The sequence below is a fragment of the Microchirus variegatus genome (genome assembly GCF_963457635.1).
Source record: "Microchirus variegatus genome assembly, chromosome: 5".
In the NCBI taxonomy this organism is placed as follows: Eukaryota; Metazoa; Chordata; class Actinopteri; order Pleuronectiformes; family Soleidae; genus Microchirus; species Microchirus variegatus.
This window is the reverse complement of record NC_139806.1, coordinates 26,112,676-26,130,078: the sequence shown is the minus strand read 5'-3', so window position 1 is coordinate 26,130,078 and position 17,403 is coordinate 26,112,676. Positions and strand designations below refer to the sequence as shown.

Sequence of the window (17,403 nt, the reverse complement as noted above, 5' to 3'; positions counted from 1 at the left end):
AATGTCACATTATGTCTGTGATTCAGCAGTAATGTGTACACAGGAGCCACATTAGCCTGCTTTTTCTGAGGTTTGCAGGCTTTTTTTCCCCTAGCGAGTGCAGCAGGCAGACATTAAGTCTGTTTAGTCCTAAGAGATTGACCTTTTGAAGTGCACACTGAACTGTAAAGCAAAGCAGATGATTAAATCAGAAAGCTGTCTTAGCTCATCATTATAACGCTGAACATTGGGGGAAATAAATGTTCGAGATTAAAGCGGCGCGGCACAAATGAACCTGCGAATGATATTATTGATTATGAAACAAACAAAAACCTTTTTCTTTTTTGCTCCATCACTTTCATTACGTGACATTTTTTTTCCTCTGCTTTTCATGTCATGACTTGCAGAATTAAATCCAACTGAGTGACTGCAGCCTTTGAAGGGCTTAAATTTCTCTGGGCATTCGGTGTTTGATCAAAATACTTGGCATTTTGGACGCGCTGCATTTGAATATGCACGCTGTCAGTCGCTCTACTGCCAAGTTGTGCTCGTGCTGCGAGGTGGGAAACAAGCGACACAGAAACATAAGGGATGTGAAGCCAAGTAACTTTGTTGCGATTGTTCAAGTGGAGTTCAGTTTTATTTGTAATGAGCCAAATTATAACTTCAGAACTGTGGTTAGCGCTGGTGCCTCAAAGCAACAAGGTCTCCTGTTCAAATCTGTGTGGAGTTTTCACAAAATTAAGATGATTAATAAGGATCGTTTTTGACATGTTTTAATAACTTTGTGAATTATTATCTGCTTATTACAATGCAAGTTCTCCAATTTGTGTTCTTGAGACGCACTACAAGTGAAAATTGGCACAAAAAAGGGCCATCCATCAGCTGTCCTGATTTCTAAAGATCCTCATGAGCGTTGCAATAAAAAAAAAATCATGGTTTACCTCTATAAAGACAACAACCTTCTGCTTATGTCAGTTGAGCTTAAACATGACATTGATGAAGCATTGTTATCATGGTTGATCTACTCCTAAAGTCACATAATTGTCCTTACAATTTTTCTAAATGAGTGCAACGCCTCACTGAGATTAAGGGTGAATTCCAATTCCTTGCTTAACCCTCAATCTTAACCCTCAATCTCAAAAATGTGTGCTCCCTCTAGTGCAAGTGCTGTCCCGATTCTCAGAAAAATTAAGTTGAGGGCCAAGTTTAAGGGCTGTATCGCCCTCAATATTGAGATTTTCCGAGACCACCCTTGGGAGCAAGGGCTACCCAGAATGCATTGCGTGTTTTCACATAAAGATGGCGCCGAAAGCAGCAAAACGAGTACGCTACAAATTAAGTATTTTCTTTGTTAATAGAGATATAAAATTATGAAAACCATTGTATTATCTTAGTTTAGGCCCATATTGTGGATTACTGACGTCATTGTTGCGTAACATTTATTTTTATTTTACAATCTTTTGTCAATAGCCGGCCGGTGCGGACAAGCGATCGTTTGCTATGGTTTACTTTTCAATAAGTTGTGGTGTGTGGTAACTGTCAGCTGAATATGTCCGTGGTTGTGGTATTTGTATGAGTATCATCTTATAACTAACTGACAACCTAATAACTTGACTGACAAATGGATCGTAATAAATAATCCTGACGTAAATGTGTTCTTCTTCTTCTTTTTTGGAGTTGACAGACTGGACGCAGCTTTCGCGTTATTCTGCCCCCCACAGTCTGAAGACGTATCTGCAGTTAAGGGGTGTCCCATTTCTAAGTGACAAAATTACCCTCAACACTTGGTTTTGAGGGCCAGTTAAGATTAAGGGTTGAGCTTCAGGGTTAAGATTGAGGGTTAAGATAGGAATTGGAATTGGCCCTAAGTCTCTTTCACAGGAAGGTCATTGCACCAGAATCATAATAGTCATAAAATATTCCCCCAGAGGAAGGAATAAAATCATAATAAATATATATAAAAATACACCATAAAAGTGTCAGCGTTCAGTGATCAAACGTCTACAACAGTGACTCCACAAGGTTATTTCAAGTTAACTCAAAAACATCCAGTGAGACTCACCTCTTTGAAACTCGACATGCTTTTGCAGTTGATTCCAGGAAATCAAAACATTTTTCAACAGGTTTCAATTTTAGGGCAAAGGGCATCTGCCCCTAACTGTTGAGTGGAAAAACATGTGTGCTTAAGCACCATCTAACAGCATCAATGCTTAAAGGTGTAGACGTTATTAATAATGACAGCAGCAATGGTGGTCCCTACCAATAATCTCTAATAAAAAAAATAAAAAATAAAAAATGCCTGTCCACAAAAATTTAAAAATAATTATTCAAACGTATCAAAACTTTAAAGAGAAAAAGTTTCAAGAAGTGAAAGTGAGGGAAAATGAATTTATGTAGGAAATCGAATTTCCATTTAGACTTTGAGCTTTTTTTTAAAAAAAGATGAGACTGTGTCTGAGCCAAAATCTATAAGATGTGATTAAACATTTGACTCTGTGTTTGAAACGAGTCGGTCTCTTTATGCACACGTCCTTAATCAGTGTTTTGCTTTTTCGAACAGGGCGGATTAAATGCCTGCGCTGTACTTCACAAACTTACGAGTTTGTCAAAGAGAAAAACAACAAAACCAATAAAAATGAAGCACTTTTCTCACTTTTAATTGAAGCACTCAGTGTCATAAACACAGAACACTAAGGGGTTGATGCTCCACAATCTATCTATTATGTTAAATGAAAGTTAAAATACAGTGTCTTAACTTTATGATTTGATGTCAGCCGTGCTGTGAGGGATGTCATTTAAAATAAATCCCCTGTTTCACGTATAATCTTCATCAATTATCTGACACTTTATTTGGATAATTAGCTTTTTTTAGCATGTTTTTGGCGATATTGTTAATCTGGACAATCTGTTAGTCAAATTAAGAAATCCAGGATATCTGAGAAAGCCTGGTGTTACTAGTCCTGCTAAGTGCACATAGAACCTGATGTCCATCACAGATGAACTGATGCAACAATGGCGAAGAAGAACATGCTGTTTATTTTTCACCAAGCAACAACATATGGTGGTGAAACACATGATACGTAAAGTAATAAATAGTAAAAATAGTTTAAATATTTAAATACTACATCACACTATAAATAATTTAACATATTGGGTGGTTTGTGGGTGGAGTTTCCCAGTTATTTAATGCTTTAAACTCCATTGTTATACACCCAGAGATTGATTAAACAAGTTGTAGATGCAGAGAATGTCAGTTGGTGTGACCCACAGCTACAACACTTACAGAGCTCATATGAGCCAAATAATTATAAAAAATAAACTGAGGTTGGTGCCTGTGGCTACATTGGAGATTCATATAATAAATAAAACGAGAGAGAAACAGCAGGGCTGCAGCGATTTTGTTCAATAAATCAATTGTTAATCGATTACTAAATCGACAAGTTTGGTAAACACCAACCCTGACATTCTACAGACAAATCGAGAAAATAATGGACAGATGAATCGATGATGAAAATAATCATTAGTTGATACATAATAATGAACTGTTTTTTTTGCAAATGAGCTCCTCACTTTTTAACCGCCGCTCCGCTGAAATCATCATATTTGCAATTAAAATAAGTTACAGAAACACAGATGACATGAAAGGGATTTTCTATCATTGCCCTCGTTATTTACTTCAATGAAACCTCAGACATTATTTTAATAATCTCAACATCTGCAATAATATTGCACAGAAACGTCGGTCTTCATAGAGTAATAATGACTCTTCATTGAATCACAATGTAATGTAATATTGGGCTAAAATACACCCAGAAGATCATGAATTACTGTAAATCACATTCATTTCTGATCAGATTGTCAGCTGACAGAAGAGATTACGCAGCAGGATTAACAACTCATTGTTGTTTAACCTGGTCTGGACGAGGCTAACTGCACAGAACAAATCTCCATGCTAATTAATGTGCAAATAACTCGAGGCTAAATTCAATTCCCCGTCAAAACAATGACTTTCTAGATGCATTTTAAATGAGTTTCCCCCACTTTTTAAATCTGTGGTCTGGCTTTGCCTACGTCTCTGTGGGTTTACATCCAGGAGAATCTCAGTAAGTAGCTTTCGTTCCGCTTCACTGTCTCTCACTGCAACACCTACACCCCCCCGTCCGTCATTCTATTCTCATTTTCTCATCCTATATTGGCCTTGATTTCTCACATCTTCTCTGTTTCTCTCCCCAAATCCCTTACATCTCCAAACCTCCAGGCAGCAGTGGGTGAAGAAGCACATGGAGCCGTTACGTAATGCACTTCAAATTATCTCAATGCATGTATTATGGATACGGGGGAGCGGAGACACAAGAGGCTTGAGATTTGATAAGGAATAAAGGAATGAAATTAGGAATCGCTTGCTTTGCAGATTAAATCTGCTCAATAGCTCGTGTTTGCGGTTTTTGAGATCAAAGGAAACGCTTCTGTCATTTGCTGTGTGTGCACTCGTATGTGCTAACTCGTGCCACTGAATCATCCCCGTCTCAGCACTAAAGGACTGATAACAACTGGGTGATTCTGATGACACATGACAGTAGTTCTAACGTCGCCTCGGCGATGCCTATTCCTGTTTTTTAAAAAAAACTGCATCACTCCTCTGCTTTTCATGGAGAGGAATCACTGTCTTTTTCCACTATTAACACAATGTTGGGTTGTCATTCTCTGTTTTATAGCCCGTGTCCTTGCCATTCCGCGTTTTTGAACTCTTTCCAACTCATCCCCTGCCTCTGCGTTTTTTTTTGGTTTTTTTTCTCACCACTTTACTCCTCTCTGTCGTGCTGCTCTGGCCTCCTCCTGTTTTCTTCATCCAACTCTCTTTGTTCAAGGGAATTACACAAGCGAAGCTTCACCTCGAAGATGCAGAGCAGTGTCTGGGAGACGCTCATAGCACTTAAACGTGCTGGAAACAACCCCCCCCCCCCCCCACCGTAGTCATGTCCTACCTTCACTTCTGCCTAAACACTCACTCAAGGAAAATAAAATAAAGCCAGATGATGAGAGAATTATGTGCACATTGAGGAAATCCTGCCAAAGCCCAGCAGACACTCTCCTCCCCTCCTTACATGTATTATAGATTAGCTGAGACTCAGCTCCCCTATGGATTCAACATGAAAATACATGATGATGAATTTGACACAATGGGATTAGAGCATGGATACCAGGGGTTTGGACAAAAAAGCAGAAATGATTGTCAGGTTTCGGGTCAGATTGGGTCAGTTGTAAAATAGGGTCAATTCCAATTGCTTTGTTGAGAATAGGGTGTAAACCATTCATTACTACATGTGTAACAAAACAAGTGATAACAAGTAGAAACTGATAAGTGATCGGCTCAGTGACGAGAACTTACTATTGACAACAGTACAGGACTGACGGTAGCTCAGTGGTAGAGCGAGTTGTCCTTCAACTCCAAGGTTGGGTTTGATTCCCAGCTCTGACGGTTGCTCCCCACTTTAAATTAGCAACCTACATTCTCTAATAACTCAGTATAGACTAGCAGAAACTGGCACAAAGGCATCTGTGTAACCCTGGCACCCCATACATTGTCTACAGTGTTCCTCATTATATTTTTGTTGAACCGAACTGGGGCAAAGGACCGATAACCTCCCCAAGGTCAACTCGAGGTATCAGCAGATGAAGGCGTCGGAAATCTTGACCTGACGCCTTCTCTCCTCCAAACCAAAGATGTACTTTAACTCTGATGTTTACTGGCAGAATGACAGAGCATGCAGAACTGTTAACATCTAGTTGTTCATGTTTCTCAGTTCTCCTCTGATCTGAGCTGTCTTCAATAAAGCTTTTCAACGTTTTCTGTTCAAGTGAAAGCCAATCCACATGTCTCGTCGTGTTTTTTGTTGATCCAGGTGTAAAATGTCTGGAAATTATAATGCATCTACCACCTTCCTGGTCAAACACCCACTACTGCGTTCACATTTTGCCATTGGCTATTTTAGTCCAGGCTTGCATCACTGGTTCACTCTTACATCACTCTCTTGTCCAATCAGTCCAATCCCAGACTCCTCCCCCTTTAGCAAATGCAGGGGCTGTTGCTCTGATTCTCTCTCCACCTTGTTGTGAGATCAGCACCTTGTTATAGAGCTTGAATTCAGTGTCAGATTTCATTACCAGACCACGCCCGCTAACCTCTCACTCCTCCTATTCCTCGCTCAGGTCTCAGCCCACTTCTTTGGCATTTTCTAATCAGACATGAGGCAGATTTGACTGCAGATGATGGATGATAAAGTTTATACTTTAACTCGTCACTGACTCCATCTTTCAAACTCCATCTCAGAAACTCCATCAACAATAGTTGATATAGATTATAGTCAAACAATTAATTAAAAATCTAGGGCCCGCAGAAACATTTCTGGTGGCCCCCAATGAATTACAGTTTTAATCCAGGAGGTACTAAGCTTGTTAAATGTTTATTGGACATTATTGGATACAGACCAATAAGTGTAAACAAAAATATTTACCTGGTTTCTATATGGTGAATTTTAGTGTATTATTGGGTTATAAGCTGGTAATAAGCAGGTAGCTACAGCCCCCAATTACTAGCTATTTACCCAGTAAATATATGGTAACAGAAATGTGTTGCTTAGTATTAACCTATAATTAGAAGGTACCAGTAAATTATAAAGTGTTATTATATTAATGCTTAAATTACATTATATTAACGCTTATATTACTTAACGCTAAACTGTAGAACTGGAATCTGGTCATTAAAATTAGTACAAATGGGATTTCTTTCTGTTTTTTTTCCTTTGGCAGCCCTCAGTCCAATGTTGGGTTCCTCAATTGGCCCTCAGGTATCAAAACTTTGAGAACCCCTGATCTAGGGTGTGTGACACATTTTACTGCCTGATTTTATTTTTCAGCGACAGTTTTTATTTCCATTCCACTTGTGTCGTGATCTCCTCTGTGTCTCCCCTTCTCTCCATCTCCTGTTAGGCACATTAAAAAGGTTCCAGTACGGTCGTCTGGTGTGTGTCAGGAACCTGCCACGCACCAGAAAACTGAGAGTAATCCTTGGGATTTAATAAAAAAGAAAAAGAAAAGAAGAAGTCTAATTGATCTGACAACCTGTTCAGTTGACTGATCTTCTGGTTTGATTTTAATGAATTAAAATCAAACACCCAAGTGCACCCATGGCAAGAAAAAGAAAAAGCTTGGTCAAGAGTAGAAACCAGAAAGAGCCAAGGATGTGAGGATGCCTACTGGGTCCCAGTGGAAAAGAAGGGCATAACTTTATTTTCAAAACGATGAGCAGAATATCAAAATCCAGAGCTAAGATGAAATGCTGCATTAGGATTAAGGGATTTTCATCAAACTAAAATCCACATACTTGAGGCACGAGTGACGGTTATACCTATTTAAAAAAAACAAGTAATCGACACCTTTTTGAAAACCACTGACGCCACAGTTGTGTTTTTTTTAACGACCAATGCTGCAGCTGAACGTGTCGACACATTTTTCCAGTGTTGTTTATAATTATCGAAGCATTTAATCTGAGAATGTGAGAGAACATTTGTGTCACACTGGGATTTTAATTCCGTTCAATTCATCTTTGAGTCCAAGTTAATGTTTGTCCAACCTCGACCACCAAAATGGGATTATTTCACGTTTCAAGTCTGAGCCAACGTTTGTGTCAAATCTGAAAGGATATCCTGAAGCCGTTCCTAAGATGCTGTTATCGTGTGAAAAAAAAAACAAAGACAAAATGTTTTGTTTTTTAAGGAACAGTGAGCTGGATCAGGGTTCCTTTTTTAAGTCCAAGTCAACGCTTGTGCCAGATCTGAAGGATCTGTTCTTGTCTGTTCTTGAGATATCATGTTCACAAGAATGGGACAGAGAAACCAAAAATAACAGAGATATGAAACAAAGTGAGGAGGCAAGAAAGTGTAAAAGTAACAACCTATTATTAACTTTATTGTCATGGAACCCTCATTAATTCAAAGTTGTGCCCAATTGAGATTCTCTTCTCGCAAGTGGCAACTAGTTGTGGTCAGAGGCTAGAATCATAATTTTGCTGGTGCCATGTTGAGAATTAGCAAACTGATTATTGGAGGCTTCAACTACAACCTCTTTTCATCTCAATGGGAACATCATTTACAAAATTGACATTGTGTTCTACTGCTGAAGACCTGAAACTAGTGATTGAAACCATTAACTCATCATAAAAATGTTTACTTTTGTTATAAATCAAGTGAGAATTACGCTAATGTCCCATATTTACAACCACGGAGTCGCTCCCTGGTGGATATTTGGTATATTCTCACTTCCTGACTGACTTTAATGAGGAAACTGTACGACTTTGTACATTTCTTGGACTTTGGCTTATAATTCACCCCGCAGCAAAACATGCACACACAAAGGATTGTGGGTACCTAAACTCAGCTGAGGATACACAGCATGCATCCTTGAGAAGAACTCAAGTCTTTCATAGAATTTGAAGGATCCTGCAAAAGTCCCATGATATAAATAACATCCTTGAAATTCAGATGTTTGCCAGATCCATTGGATAAAAAAAAAAAATACATGTTTACCCTGTGTATCCTTGTTGTGTTTTCTTCCAGTGAATTCGATGTTTCAGTCAAGCATCTCAAGCAGGACTGTCCAAAGTGGGGCGTGTGGGCCAAAGTTGGCCCTCCAAAGGGCTTCATTTGGCCCACGAGACTTGTGCATACTAGAAATTAATCCATAAATAATGTCTTTTAAAGCAATGTTCTCTATGTGACATAGATATGGTCTTTAAATCTATCTGAGATATATTATTTTTATTTATCTGTGTGTAAATCATAGGCGTAAAGGTAGAGCATCTCACGCATGGTCGCTTAAATTGCAACTGGTCATTCAGTCAGTGGGCTGACAACTTACCTGCCAAAATATAATGTAAAAGCGGCTCCTTTCAAAAAGTTTTGCGATAAATCACATTAATGCAAACTCTGTGAAGTCTGAGCAGCCTGGTGTAAAGTGAAAAGTTGTAGACCACTGGAAACTGTCCAACAAATCAAAGAGACGAAACTGGCGATCAACAACTCAACTTTCTCTCCGTCTCATTCTCAAAACTTATTTGGACCCATTTGTAACAAATGTGCTTAAAATAAATGGGGGAGAATGTGCCTTTTCATCTGTCAGCACCAGCTGTCACCCGCTATATTCTCATCTTCGGGGCCTGTGCTTTTAAAAAATTAGCTCCTGATGAGTATAATTAAACCACATATAAAGTCTCTGCAATCGGCTGCCTCAATCAAAAAACTTCTTAATATCTTTGAACCTCCTTTGTTGGTCCAGTATACCTTTACTCGGAGAGTGTAGAGCTCGTTCTTACGCTGTAAATGTATTTGAAATAATAAACAAACAACAGAGTTGCTCAAACCTACAGGGTAATGAGTTTCATTTCCAATTAATTTTCCATATGAGAACGTATCACTCTGTGTAATGACCTCTGCTTTCATGCAGCGGCTCAGAGCTGTGCTTTCATTTTTATGAATATTTCTCTCCGTTTTCCCCTCTCGGGGTAAATGACAGGTGACAGGTTTGTTGTGCGCCATGGTTTCACACGAAGTTTATAAAATGGTTTAATGACAAAATACGAGAGCTGAGACATGAGTGTTGGGTATAAACCTCGAAGGACTCTGAGATCTACTGACTCAGGTCAAATAAACGAGGCCAGAGTTTGAAATGCAATCAGCACCAAATGGGAATCATTTTACATTTTGGTTAAGACGCTAACCTAGATTGCTCATATGCTTGTGATAAAGCATTTTAAAAACTGTTTTACACTACACTATCATCATTGTGTGTTTTAATGTTTCCAGTTTCCAACTCTTACTTTGTTATTTTTTTTGATGTAATCCACATTGAATTTCCCCCACGTACGAATTGTGCTACACAAATAAAGCTGTCTCGCCTTTGGCTGAATCTCGTCGAGACTCTGACTAAACATGGCACGGCTCACATCTTGGTCTCCCTGAAAAAAAAAAGGTTATACTTTTCTGCAAACCATGGGAAACATGATATTGGTACACAACAGAAATGTTGGCAAATACGTGTCATATCAATTTTTAAAAGGCACAGTTGTCAAGCTCTGCAGGCAAAATTCTCACTTGGAGGTGAAGAGGTCGGCCGGTCAGTCGATGTGCGGCCTGAAACAGTGAGTGACTGCGAGGGAGACAAAGTGTCATCCTGATGTGTTTTAAATCTTGTGACATGGTGTGTTTTTTATGGATTTTCTGGCATTATGAGGACATGTTGGTGTGTTTTTAACCTTGGGATGTTGACGCAGTGAGGAAAGGAACCTAACCAGAGGGTTTTTTTGTGCCGAAACTGAACCATATTCATTACCAGGAGATGTTTTTTTTTTTTTTGTGAAGATGCTGACACATGATAGCTAAAGTTTGGACCACAGACCCCGGTGGGTCAAAATGGTAATACAGGTGGGGGAGCTGAGCCGTAAGACAAATCATTTAAGAAACAAGGCTTTTAAATGTCAGTTTTGTAGATAAGATATTGACAAATTGCCACATTCATTTAAGTATCAATTTGGGGACCCATCTGTGGGTCCTGTCCCAGTCTTTGAGCATCACTGGTGTTGAGCACATACAGAAGATGCTCATATGATCCTGATTCAAAGTTCAAACGTGATTCGCTGCCTCATTATGGAATAAATCACAAGTATGAAAATGCTTGATCCTGTCCTGATGCATGTTCGTCAGAGATGGGATTTAGGACTTGGGTGGGCCTCAAGAGGATTTTCCCAAATTTAAAATGGGTCACAACATTCTTAAGTTTTGGGAAATGGCTGTGCTGAAAGAAAACTATCACACTGACATACAAGTAGATGAGGAACGAAGAGTTCACACAGATATGTGGATTTACAGACACATAAGTGTGACATATAATCCTGGCAACATGGATGTAAATGAATAAATTTATAAATTGATAGATTACCTAACATTGGTGTTATTGAGACACAGCTAGAGTGAGAGGGGACAGCAGGTTAATCCTGCCCTGCACCAAGAGCAGGAGAAAACAGATTGCTCAACATGCTGCTGCAGCAGTCACCGCTGACATTCAGCTCAGCCGGGGCTTTAGTGACAACTCTTCAAAACAACCGTACAACTGTTCTGTCACAAAAATGCCTCGGCTTAGTGTTTCACCAACAGCCTTTGTTTTCTTTTTAGATATAAACTGGATTGACCCACAAATGAAGTCAGGGGTTAGGACATAATATAACACAAGTGTAGTGTTGTTGTACGACATTACCGAAGACTATTAACCATTTAACACCGAGCGTATCGTGGACAACACGTTAGTGCGCTTTGCATTACCATAATTACACAACAGTGTGTGCTATTGGAAAAATCCCAACTGTTTCTGAAAGCTGAGAAGTTGCACATCAAAGCCAACATGTGGTTACTATGGTAATTTTACTAGCACCTGTACATAGTTTCCATTTTGTGGCCTGTTTTTTGGACATTGAGACAAAGACTCAAACAAATTTTACATTAAATGTGTTTTATACAGTTCAAATTTCAAATTAAACACACAAAACCTGGTGTTCGTGTACATGTACAGTGTTTTTCCTCATTTTAAAATGAAATTAAAAAAAACATGCAGTAAGTTTTTCTGGAAAAATGGGCGAAGGGTTAACATTTGTGCATATTCAGTTGTTGTTGGATAATCATAAATTGTTATCCACCTATATTTCTTAAGTTAATTATCACAAACACCTCTTTGACCTTTGAACTTCTGTGATCATCACCGCGTAGGCAAGTCTCATCAGGTCAGTAAGCTTCTATAACTGATCGTGTTCCTGTTGTCAGAATCTGTACCAACAACATATAACGTCTGAGAAACATAAAAGTACCAAAGAGTCTCTGGCATCAAAGAAGAAAACAACAGTTACCTTGGTTTTGATTTTTATGGAAGATACAAAATAACAAAGACAATAACATGAGCAGAACAGCGCAGGGACATCAGAGGAAATGAGCACCTGTCTCCCTGTGATAAAACTGACACAAACTGCCTGGCCTCCATTAATACATTTTACTTTCTAGAAGGATCCTTTCTTCACCTCAGAAACATCAAGCCTTTAATTACTGACATGAGAAAAGACACAACCATTCAGAGTGTACATAACAGCTGGAACGTTTGCTGGAAAAATAGCTTTTTGAGTTTCATTCACAGGTCGTTGAAATACTAATGTTGTGGTATCAGTCTGTCCTGAGCTTCACTCGTCGGATACGGCATGAGAAATGACCCGAGGCCATCCTTAAATCTCTGTCTTTGCAGTGTAGGAAGATGAAGAAGAAACCTAAAAGTGGCACAAATGTGGCTGTAGCCCATCCACTTAAAGGTTTGACAGTAATGTCAAACCTTTAAAATACTGCTTCCTTCCCATCATCATCTAGATCCATTGTCCTCTGATCCCTGGCATCAAGATGCATTTTCACCAAGAAATCTGCTGCTTCCTGGATAGTTTCTCTTTTTTTGGAACGTTCTTTGTTGAAAACTAGAGATGGTTGTAAGTGAGAATCCCAGTTGGTCAACAGTTTCTGGAAAAACTCACTTATTTTGCCTTTCTAATGCTCGGTTCAGCAGGTTTAACCATGTCTATTTGGCCAAGTCCATTGAGTTCCCATGTGCCTATATTTAGTGCTATTTTTTAACAGTGTTTACAAAGCAGTCGAGCAAATAGGCAGAAATGTATAGGGGGATGATAGTGGGAAAAGAGGTTTTTATTGTGTTCCCTAGAGGAAACCAAGAACAACACTGTAACTTTAAGTATGTAGCCCATGTACTGTACTGAAGTGTGTAGAGCAACAAGACTTGTGTTTCTTTTTGACCGTACAAAGTTTTTAGGGGCAGTAAGGGCTGGAACTAAAGATTATTTTCATAGTTGTATTTGTACTTGTTTGGTCCATAAAAAGTTGATTGCTGTTTCCCAGACCTTGACATAATGATGTCCTCTGTCCTTTTGTTTTGTCCACAAACCAAAATTAATCAGTTTTAATCGTTTCCTTGTTAGACAGAGAAAGGAAACCAGAAAATGTTCACATTTAAGAAGCTGAAAAAAATCAGAAAGCCTGTTTTAATAATTAACAAAAGCACTCAAACATATTAATCAATTATCAAAGTTGCCGATTAATTTAGTAATTGATTAATAATTTAATAATCGTTGCAGCCCGACAGCTACAACTATTGTGCTCAGTTGAGAGAAGGCTGGGGCTGAAGTGTTTCAGGACCAAGGACAGAGACGGATAAGACATTCACATTGTCAGTGTTTCAGCACCACGGACAGAGGCAGCGACTGGTTGTGAAACACAGCTCTTTTTGGAATATTTCAGGTATTAGTTTACTCAAGGCAGAAAGCTTTAGAGGAAAGTAGCTAGCGTGGGGAGGGGGGGAGGGGGCGCGCGATGTAAATAAAGTCTCTTTGAAGAGAGTGTGATCCCGTCAAACTCTCTTTGAAGGTTTGCAACACCTAAGCTCCTTCAAATACAAATCTCAGCGGACAAAAACCTCTGCCCCCACTTGGATGAATCGAGCACTCTCCATTCTCACAGGCAAACACAATAACACAATTAGACGTATGTACACATTCTACTTCATCCCCCACTGAGCCACACATTCCTTTCCAGAAAAAGGACACATTTCAACTGAAACTATAATGGCAGCATAAAGGCTCGCGAGCGTGGCTTTGCTGATGTGCAGTCGGGACATAATGACAGAGGGAGATTTAACACTTTGAAAAGACAAAATGCGAGAGGGCAGAACACAGAAGACGTGTGCAATCCCTCTGCAATCTTGGTCTCGTGACTGACATTGTAAAATATTTATACCACTGGTGAGTGAGCACACATAGCTGTTGTACTAGGCAGGTGGGAAATAAGCAGAGTTTGCTTAGCATTCATAAACATCTGATGAAATAGTGTGGTTCAACACAGCAGCTGTTTACATCACTCCCTCACACTGTCACAGCTGGGAATGAAGCAGAACTATGACAACAGCAGTTGTAAAAATGTAAATATGGCACCTTCTCCTCCTGTACGGACTGAGTCTTCGTATACAGCTGTTAGGTGAGGTGTTAAACTGTTGAGTGGGTTGTTTTTCGATTAAAAATAGCCGATCCCAGAGTTCGCACAACTGTTGGTTCTACTGTTGTTTATGAACTGCTGTGTGGGCTGTTTGAGTGGAGGGAGTTCAGCTATACGGGTGTATTTTTCACATATAGTGGGAATTGCATTATCTGTTTTTTTTAATTTCATGCTCATCTGGTCATAACATTAACGTGTTTCAGCAGAGAGTAGGTCCAGACACGTGTCCTTATACAATGTGGTGATGTCAATAGAATAGTTTTATGGGAGCTGTGTGCAGAACTGAGAGGGAACATCAGCAGAAATATAAATGTTCAACATCCTTCAAATAAAACATACTTTGTCACTTATTAGTGATGGATGTCCTTTCACTGTGCAGAAAAATGAGGACTGAATGGACATTTTGTGTGTGTGGGGGGGGCGGGGGCTTCTGATCTTCCTTTTTAACTTTCTTCAATTTTCAGTTTCTTTACAAGATTTAGTCAAGAAATAACCTTGGCGCAAGGCAATTCACAGCTTTGAAAAGGCTGAACTTTACCTAAACCTTTAAGTTTAAAAAGAAATGTCTCCACATGAGAGCCTTTCTCTGAAGACATGTGCATTCAAACACTCACTCCCTCCGTCCATCTCACTGAAAGAACGTGTCCAAAAGGAATTACAAATTAAGCTGGGTTCCATGTTGTCCTTAGATGAAAGAGTGTACTTCTCTCATTCATTCATTCATCCATTCACTCATTTTCTCCCACTTTATCCTCCACATGAAGGTCACAGGAGGCTGAAGTCAATCCCAGCTCACACAGGGCGAAAAAGGCGGAGTCAAATCATGCAATGGAACACACAGAAACATTCACACATACAGTCATAGTGTGAACTTGATTCTGTTTTTCTCTTGGTGATTTGCACATGTGCTAATTGGTTTTCTGTAGGTTTGCGTCCCAATTTATGGAAAATGCAAAAAAATGCATATTTCCTGACCTAATTGTTAGTTGCTGATGAGGCTGAAAATAGCCAGTAAACACAGCGAAGCAGACTTTGCTGCATTTTCAGTTAATATCAAGCTCTTTTTTTGAAGTCTTCCATCAAGGTTTCTCTGTTTTTTATCAGTAAGGAGTCAATAATGACAAGGGGCTAATTAGGTGGTAAACCATTAACACAAAAACAGTGCAGGACTTTATAGAACTTTTGAAATGGTTCTGTTTTGATCCAAAAAGAGTTTTTGCGTCCATACAGATTTTTTTGTTTGTTTGTTTCGTTTTCATTACCTGCACCATTAAAGTACATTTGTTTTTTTGATCTGGCTCTAGCTGCAGGGTGCCTTCAGGGTAGTTTCCACACATTCACATCTAAAAAGGTTCGTCGACACTATGCACAGTTAACTTTTTTACAGGGACTTTTTATGTGTTGTCTGTATAGTTATGTGCCTGACGTCGCTGCTGCAACTTTGAAGTTCAACAGAAAAAAAGAAATCAGAATGAAAGTGCGAGAAACAACAAGACGCTCACTGTGAAAGTGTGTGCTGTTACTATGGTGCCATATGAAACTGCACGGGATCAGCAGTGACTGTGTGAAATGGAAATATACAGTTTAAAAGCACCATTGATAAGCAGCTTCATCACCAGCATCCAATCAAATTGTAAGACGAAATAGGATAATTTCTATATAATTTAATTAAAGGAAGTTGTGCTGAGGCTGAACTGTGTTTTAGAAGTGAGATCAATAGCTGAAACTATACAAATAAGATTATTATTTACTGCCACACAGTAAAGTGTAAAGATAACCTTGAAAGTAAAGATAAACTTTCAGTAAACATGCTAAAAGATGGATTAAACATACATTAATATAGGAAATATAGAAATGTTAGAGCTGGAAACACAAGAAAAAATATAAATAGTGACATAAAATGTCAAGGAGGCTAATTCTTTTCTGTATATAAAGAAGTTTAAAACCTCAAACACTTGGAAACATTTCACAAACAGTTTGTACAGTGCATGAACCTTATAGATTACTATTATTGAATTATTACTCGGCCATAGGAAACATAATAAGAGTAATAGATCATGCAAATTTAAATGCAATGCACAGTTATGACATTTGCTTAAAACTACATATAATGTGGCATGAGTGAATTTACTTTATATTTTGAAGTTGCTGAAAAATGCGCTTGGATACTTGTTTGTGTGGCTGATGAAGCATTTGCGCACAAATGTACCAAAAACACTCATTGTCAACGAGCATCTTGAGAGGATGAATAGAAACTGTTTAAACTAATTAAGTTTACCAGGTTTTCCACCGAGAACAGATCCGTGTATAATACACCATATTGTAAATTCACAGTCTGAATGAAATACTTTGGAAAAGTGAAGTTTGCTTCCTGATCACACAAACCGACACTGCAGCCTCATGCATCGTTAAACAGAAAAAGTCATGATCTTACCCGCGTTCCTCAGCTTGCGGTTCCTGAACACGGAGATGATCACCAGCAGATTCCCCAGCACGTCCACCACCGTGGTGAAGATCAGCACGCAGGCCAGGATTGCTATGACCCAGGCGGGGCGTGCGCTCCCCTCCGTGGCCAGTGTGCGCTCCAGCTGCTGCTCCAGCTGCGGCTCTGTCCGGTTCTGTATGAGCGTCAATGGTTCCGGCATCACTGGCCCACGCAGCCACAACGAGTCCAGCTGTGCTTTATGTCCCGCGGGTGCCGGCGCGTCCTGAGGAGCGAAACATGGCGCGCACCTGTGTGTCTCCACCAGAGCGCACGGCGCTTCAGTCTTAAAGGCGACGATGATGATGATGGTGATGATGATGATGCGTTGCTTGATATTTTGTGGTGATCACGTGCGACCTACATAAAGTTACACAGACTCTTGTTGTTCTTTATCCTCCCAAAAAAAAAGTCATCCATAAAACAATGTGGCGCAAAAACAGCCAGACGCGCGGCCACTCCTCCTCCTTATTCAGACAGTTATTTATCCTTTTAGAAAATGTTCCATAAAATAAGAAAAAGGTGCGGAGCAGTCACATTTGAAGTCTCCATCCTCTGCCAGCGTCCCCGGTCTAATGGCTGGCATCTCTAACTCCTGTCAGTCCGCATGCGCTCACGTTGACGGAAGAGTCAGGAGGCGATTCCTCAATAAAATGTCAAAACCACGTGAGTCCTTGTGGGTTACATTTGCTGTTCTCTCAAAGCGGAGGAGCCGAATTGTCTCCCTCCAACCATGTGTCCTTGCCCGCGTTGACCCTAACGAAGCAACCGCAGCTGTGCGTGGCGAGGCGGCACTGT

At 39.6% G+C, this 17,403-nt stretch overlaps 1 protein-coding gene across 1 annotated transcript in view; it reads right to left on the bottom strand.

Annotated features, from left to right (window-relative positions):
• Positions 1-16,768, bottom strand: part of LOC310927370 (melatonin receptor type 1B-B-like) — a gene marked incomplete at both ends in the record, with an annotated part of 41,541 nt that extends 24,773 nt beyond the window's left edge. Inside the window, one exon of the mRNA XM_083889665.1 lies at positions 16,558-16,768. Within this exon, the coding sequence (XP_083745791.1) occupies positions 16,558-16,768 (211 nt within the window). The remainder of the gene's footprint in view (positions 1-16,557) is intronic.
• Positions 16,769-17,403: the final 635 nt, after the last annotated feature.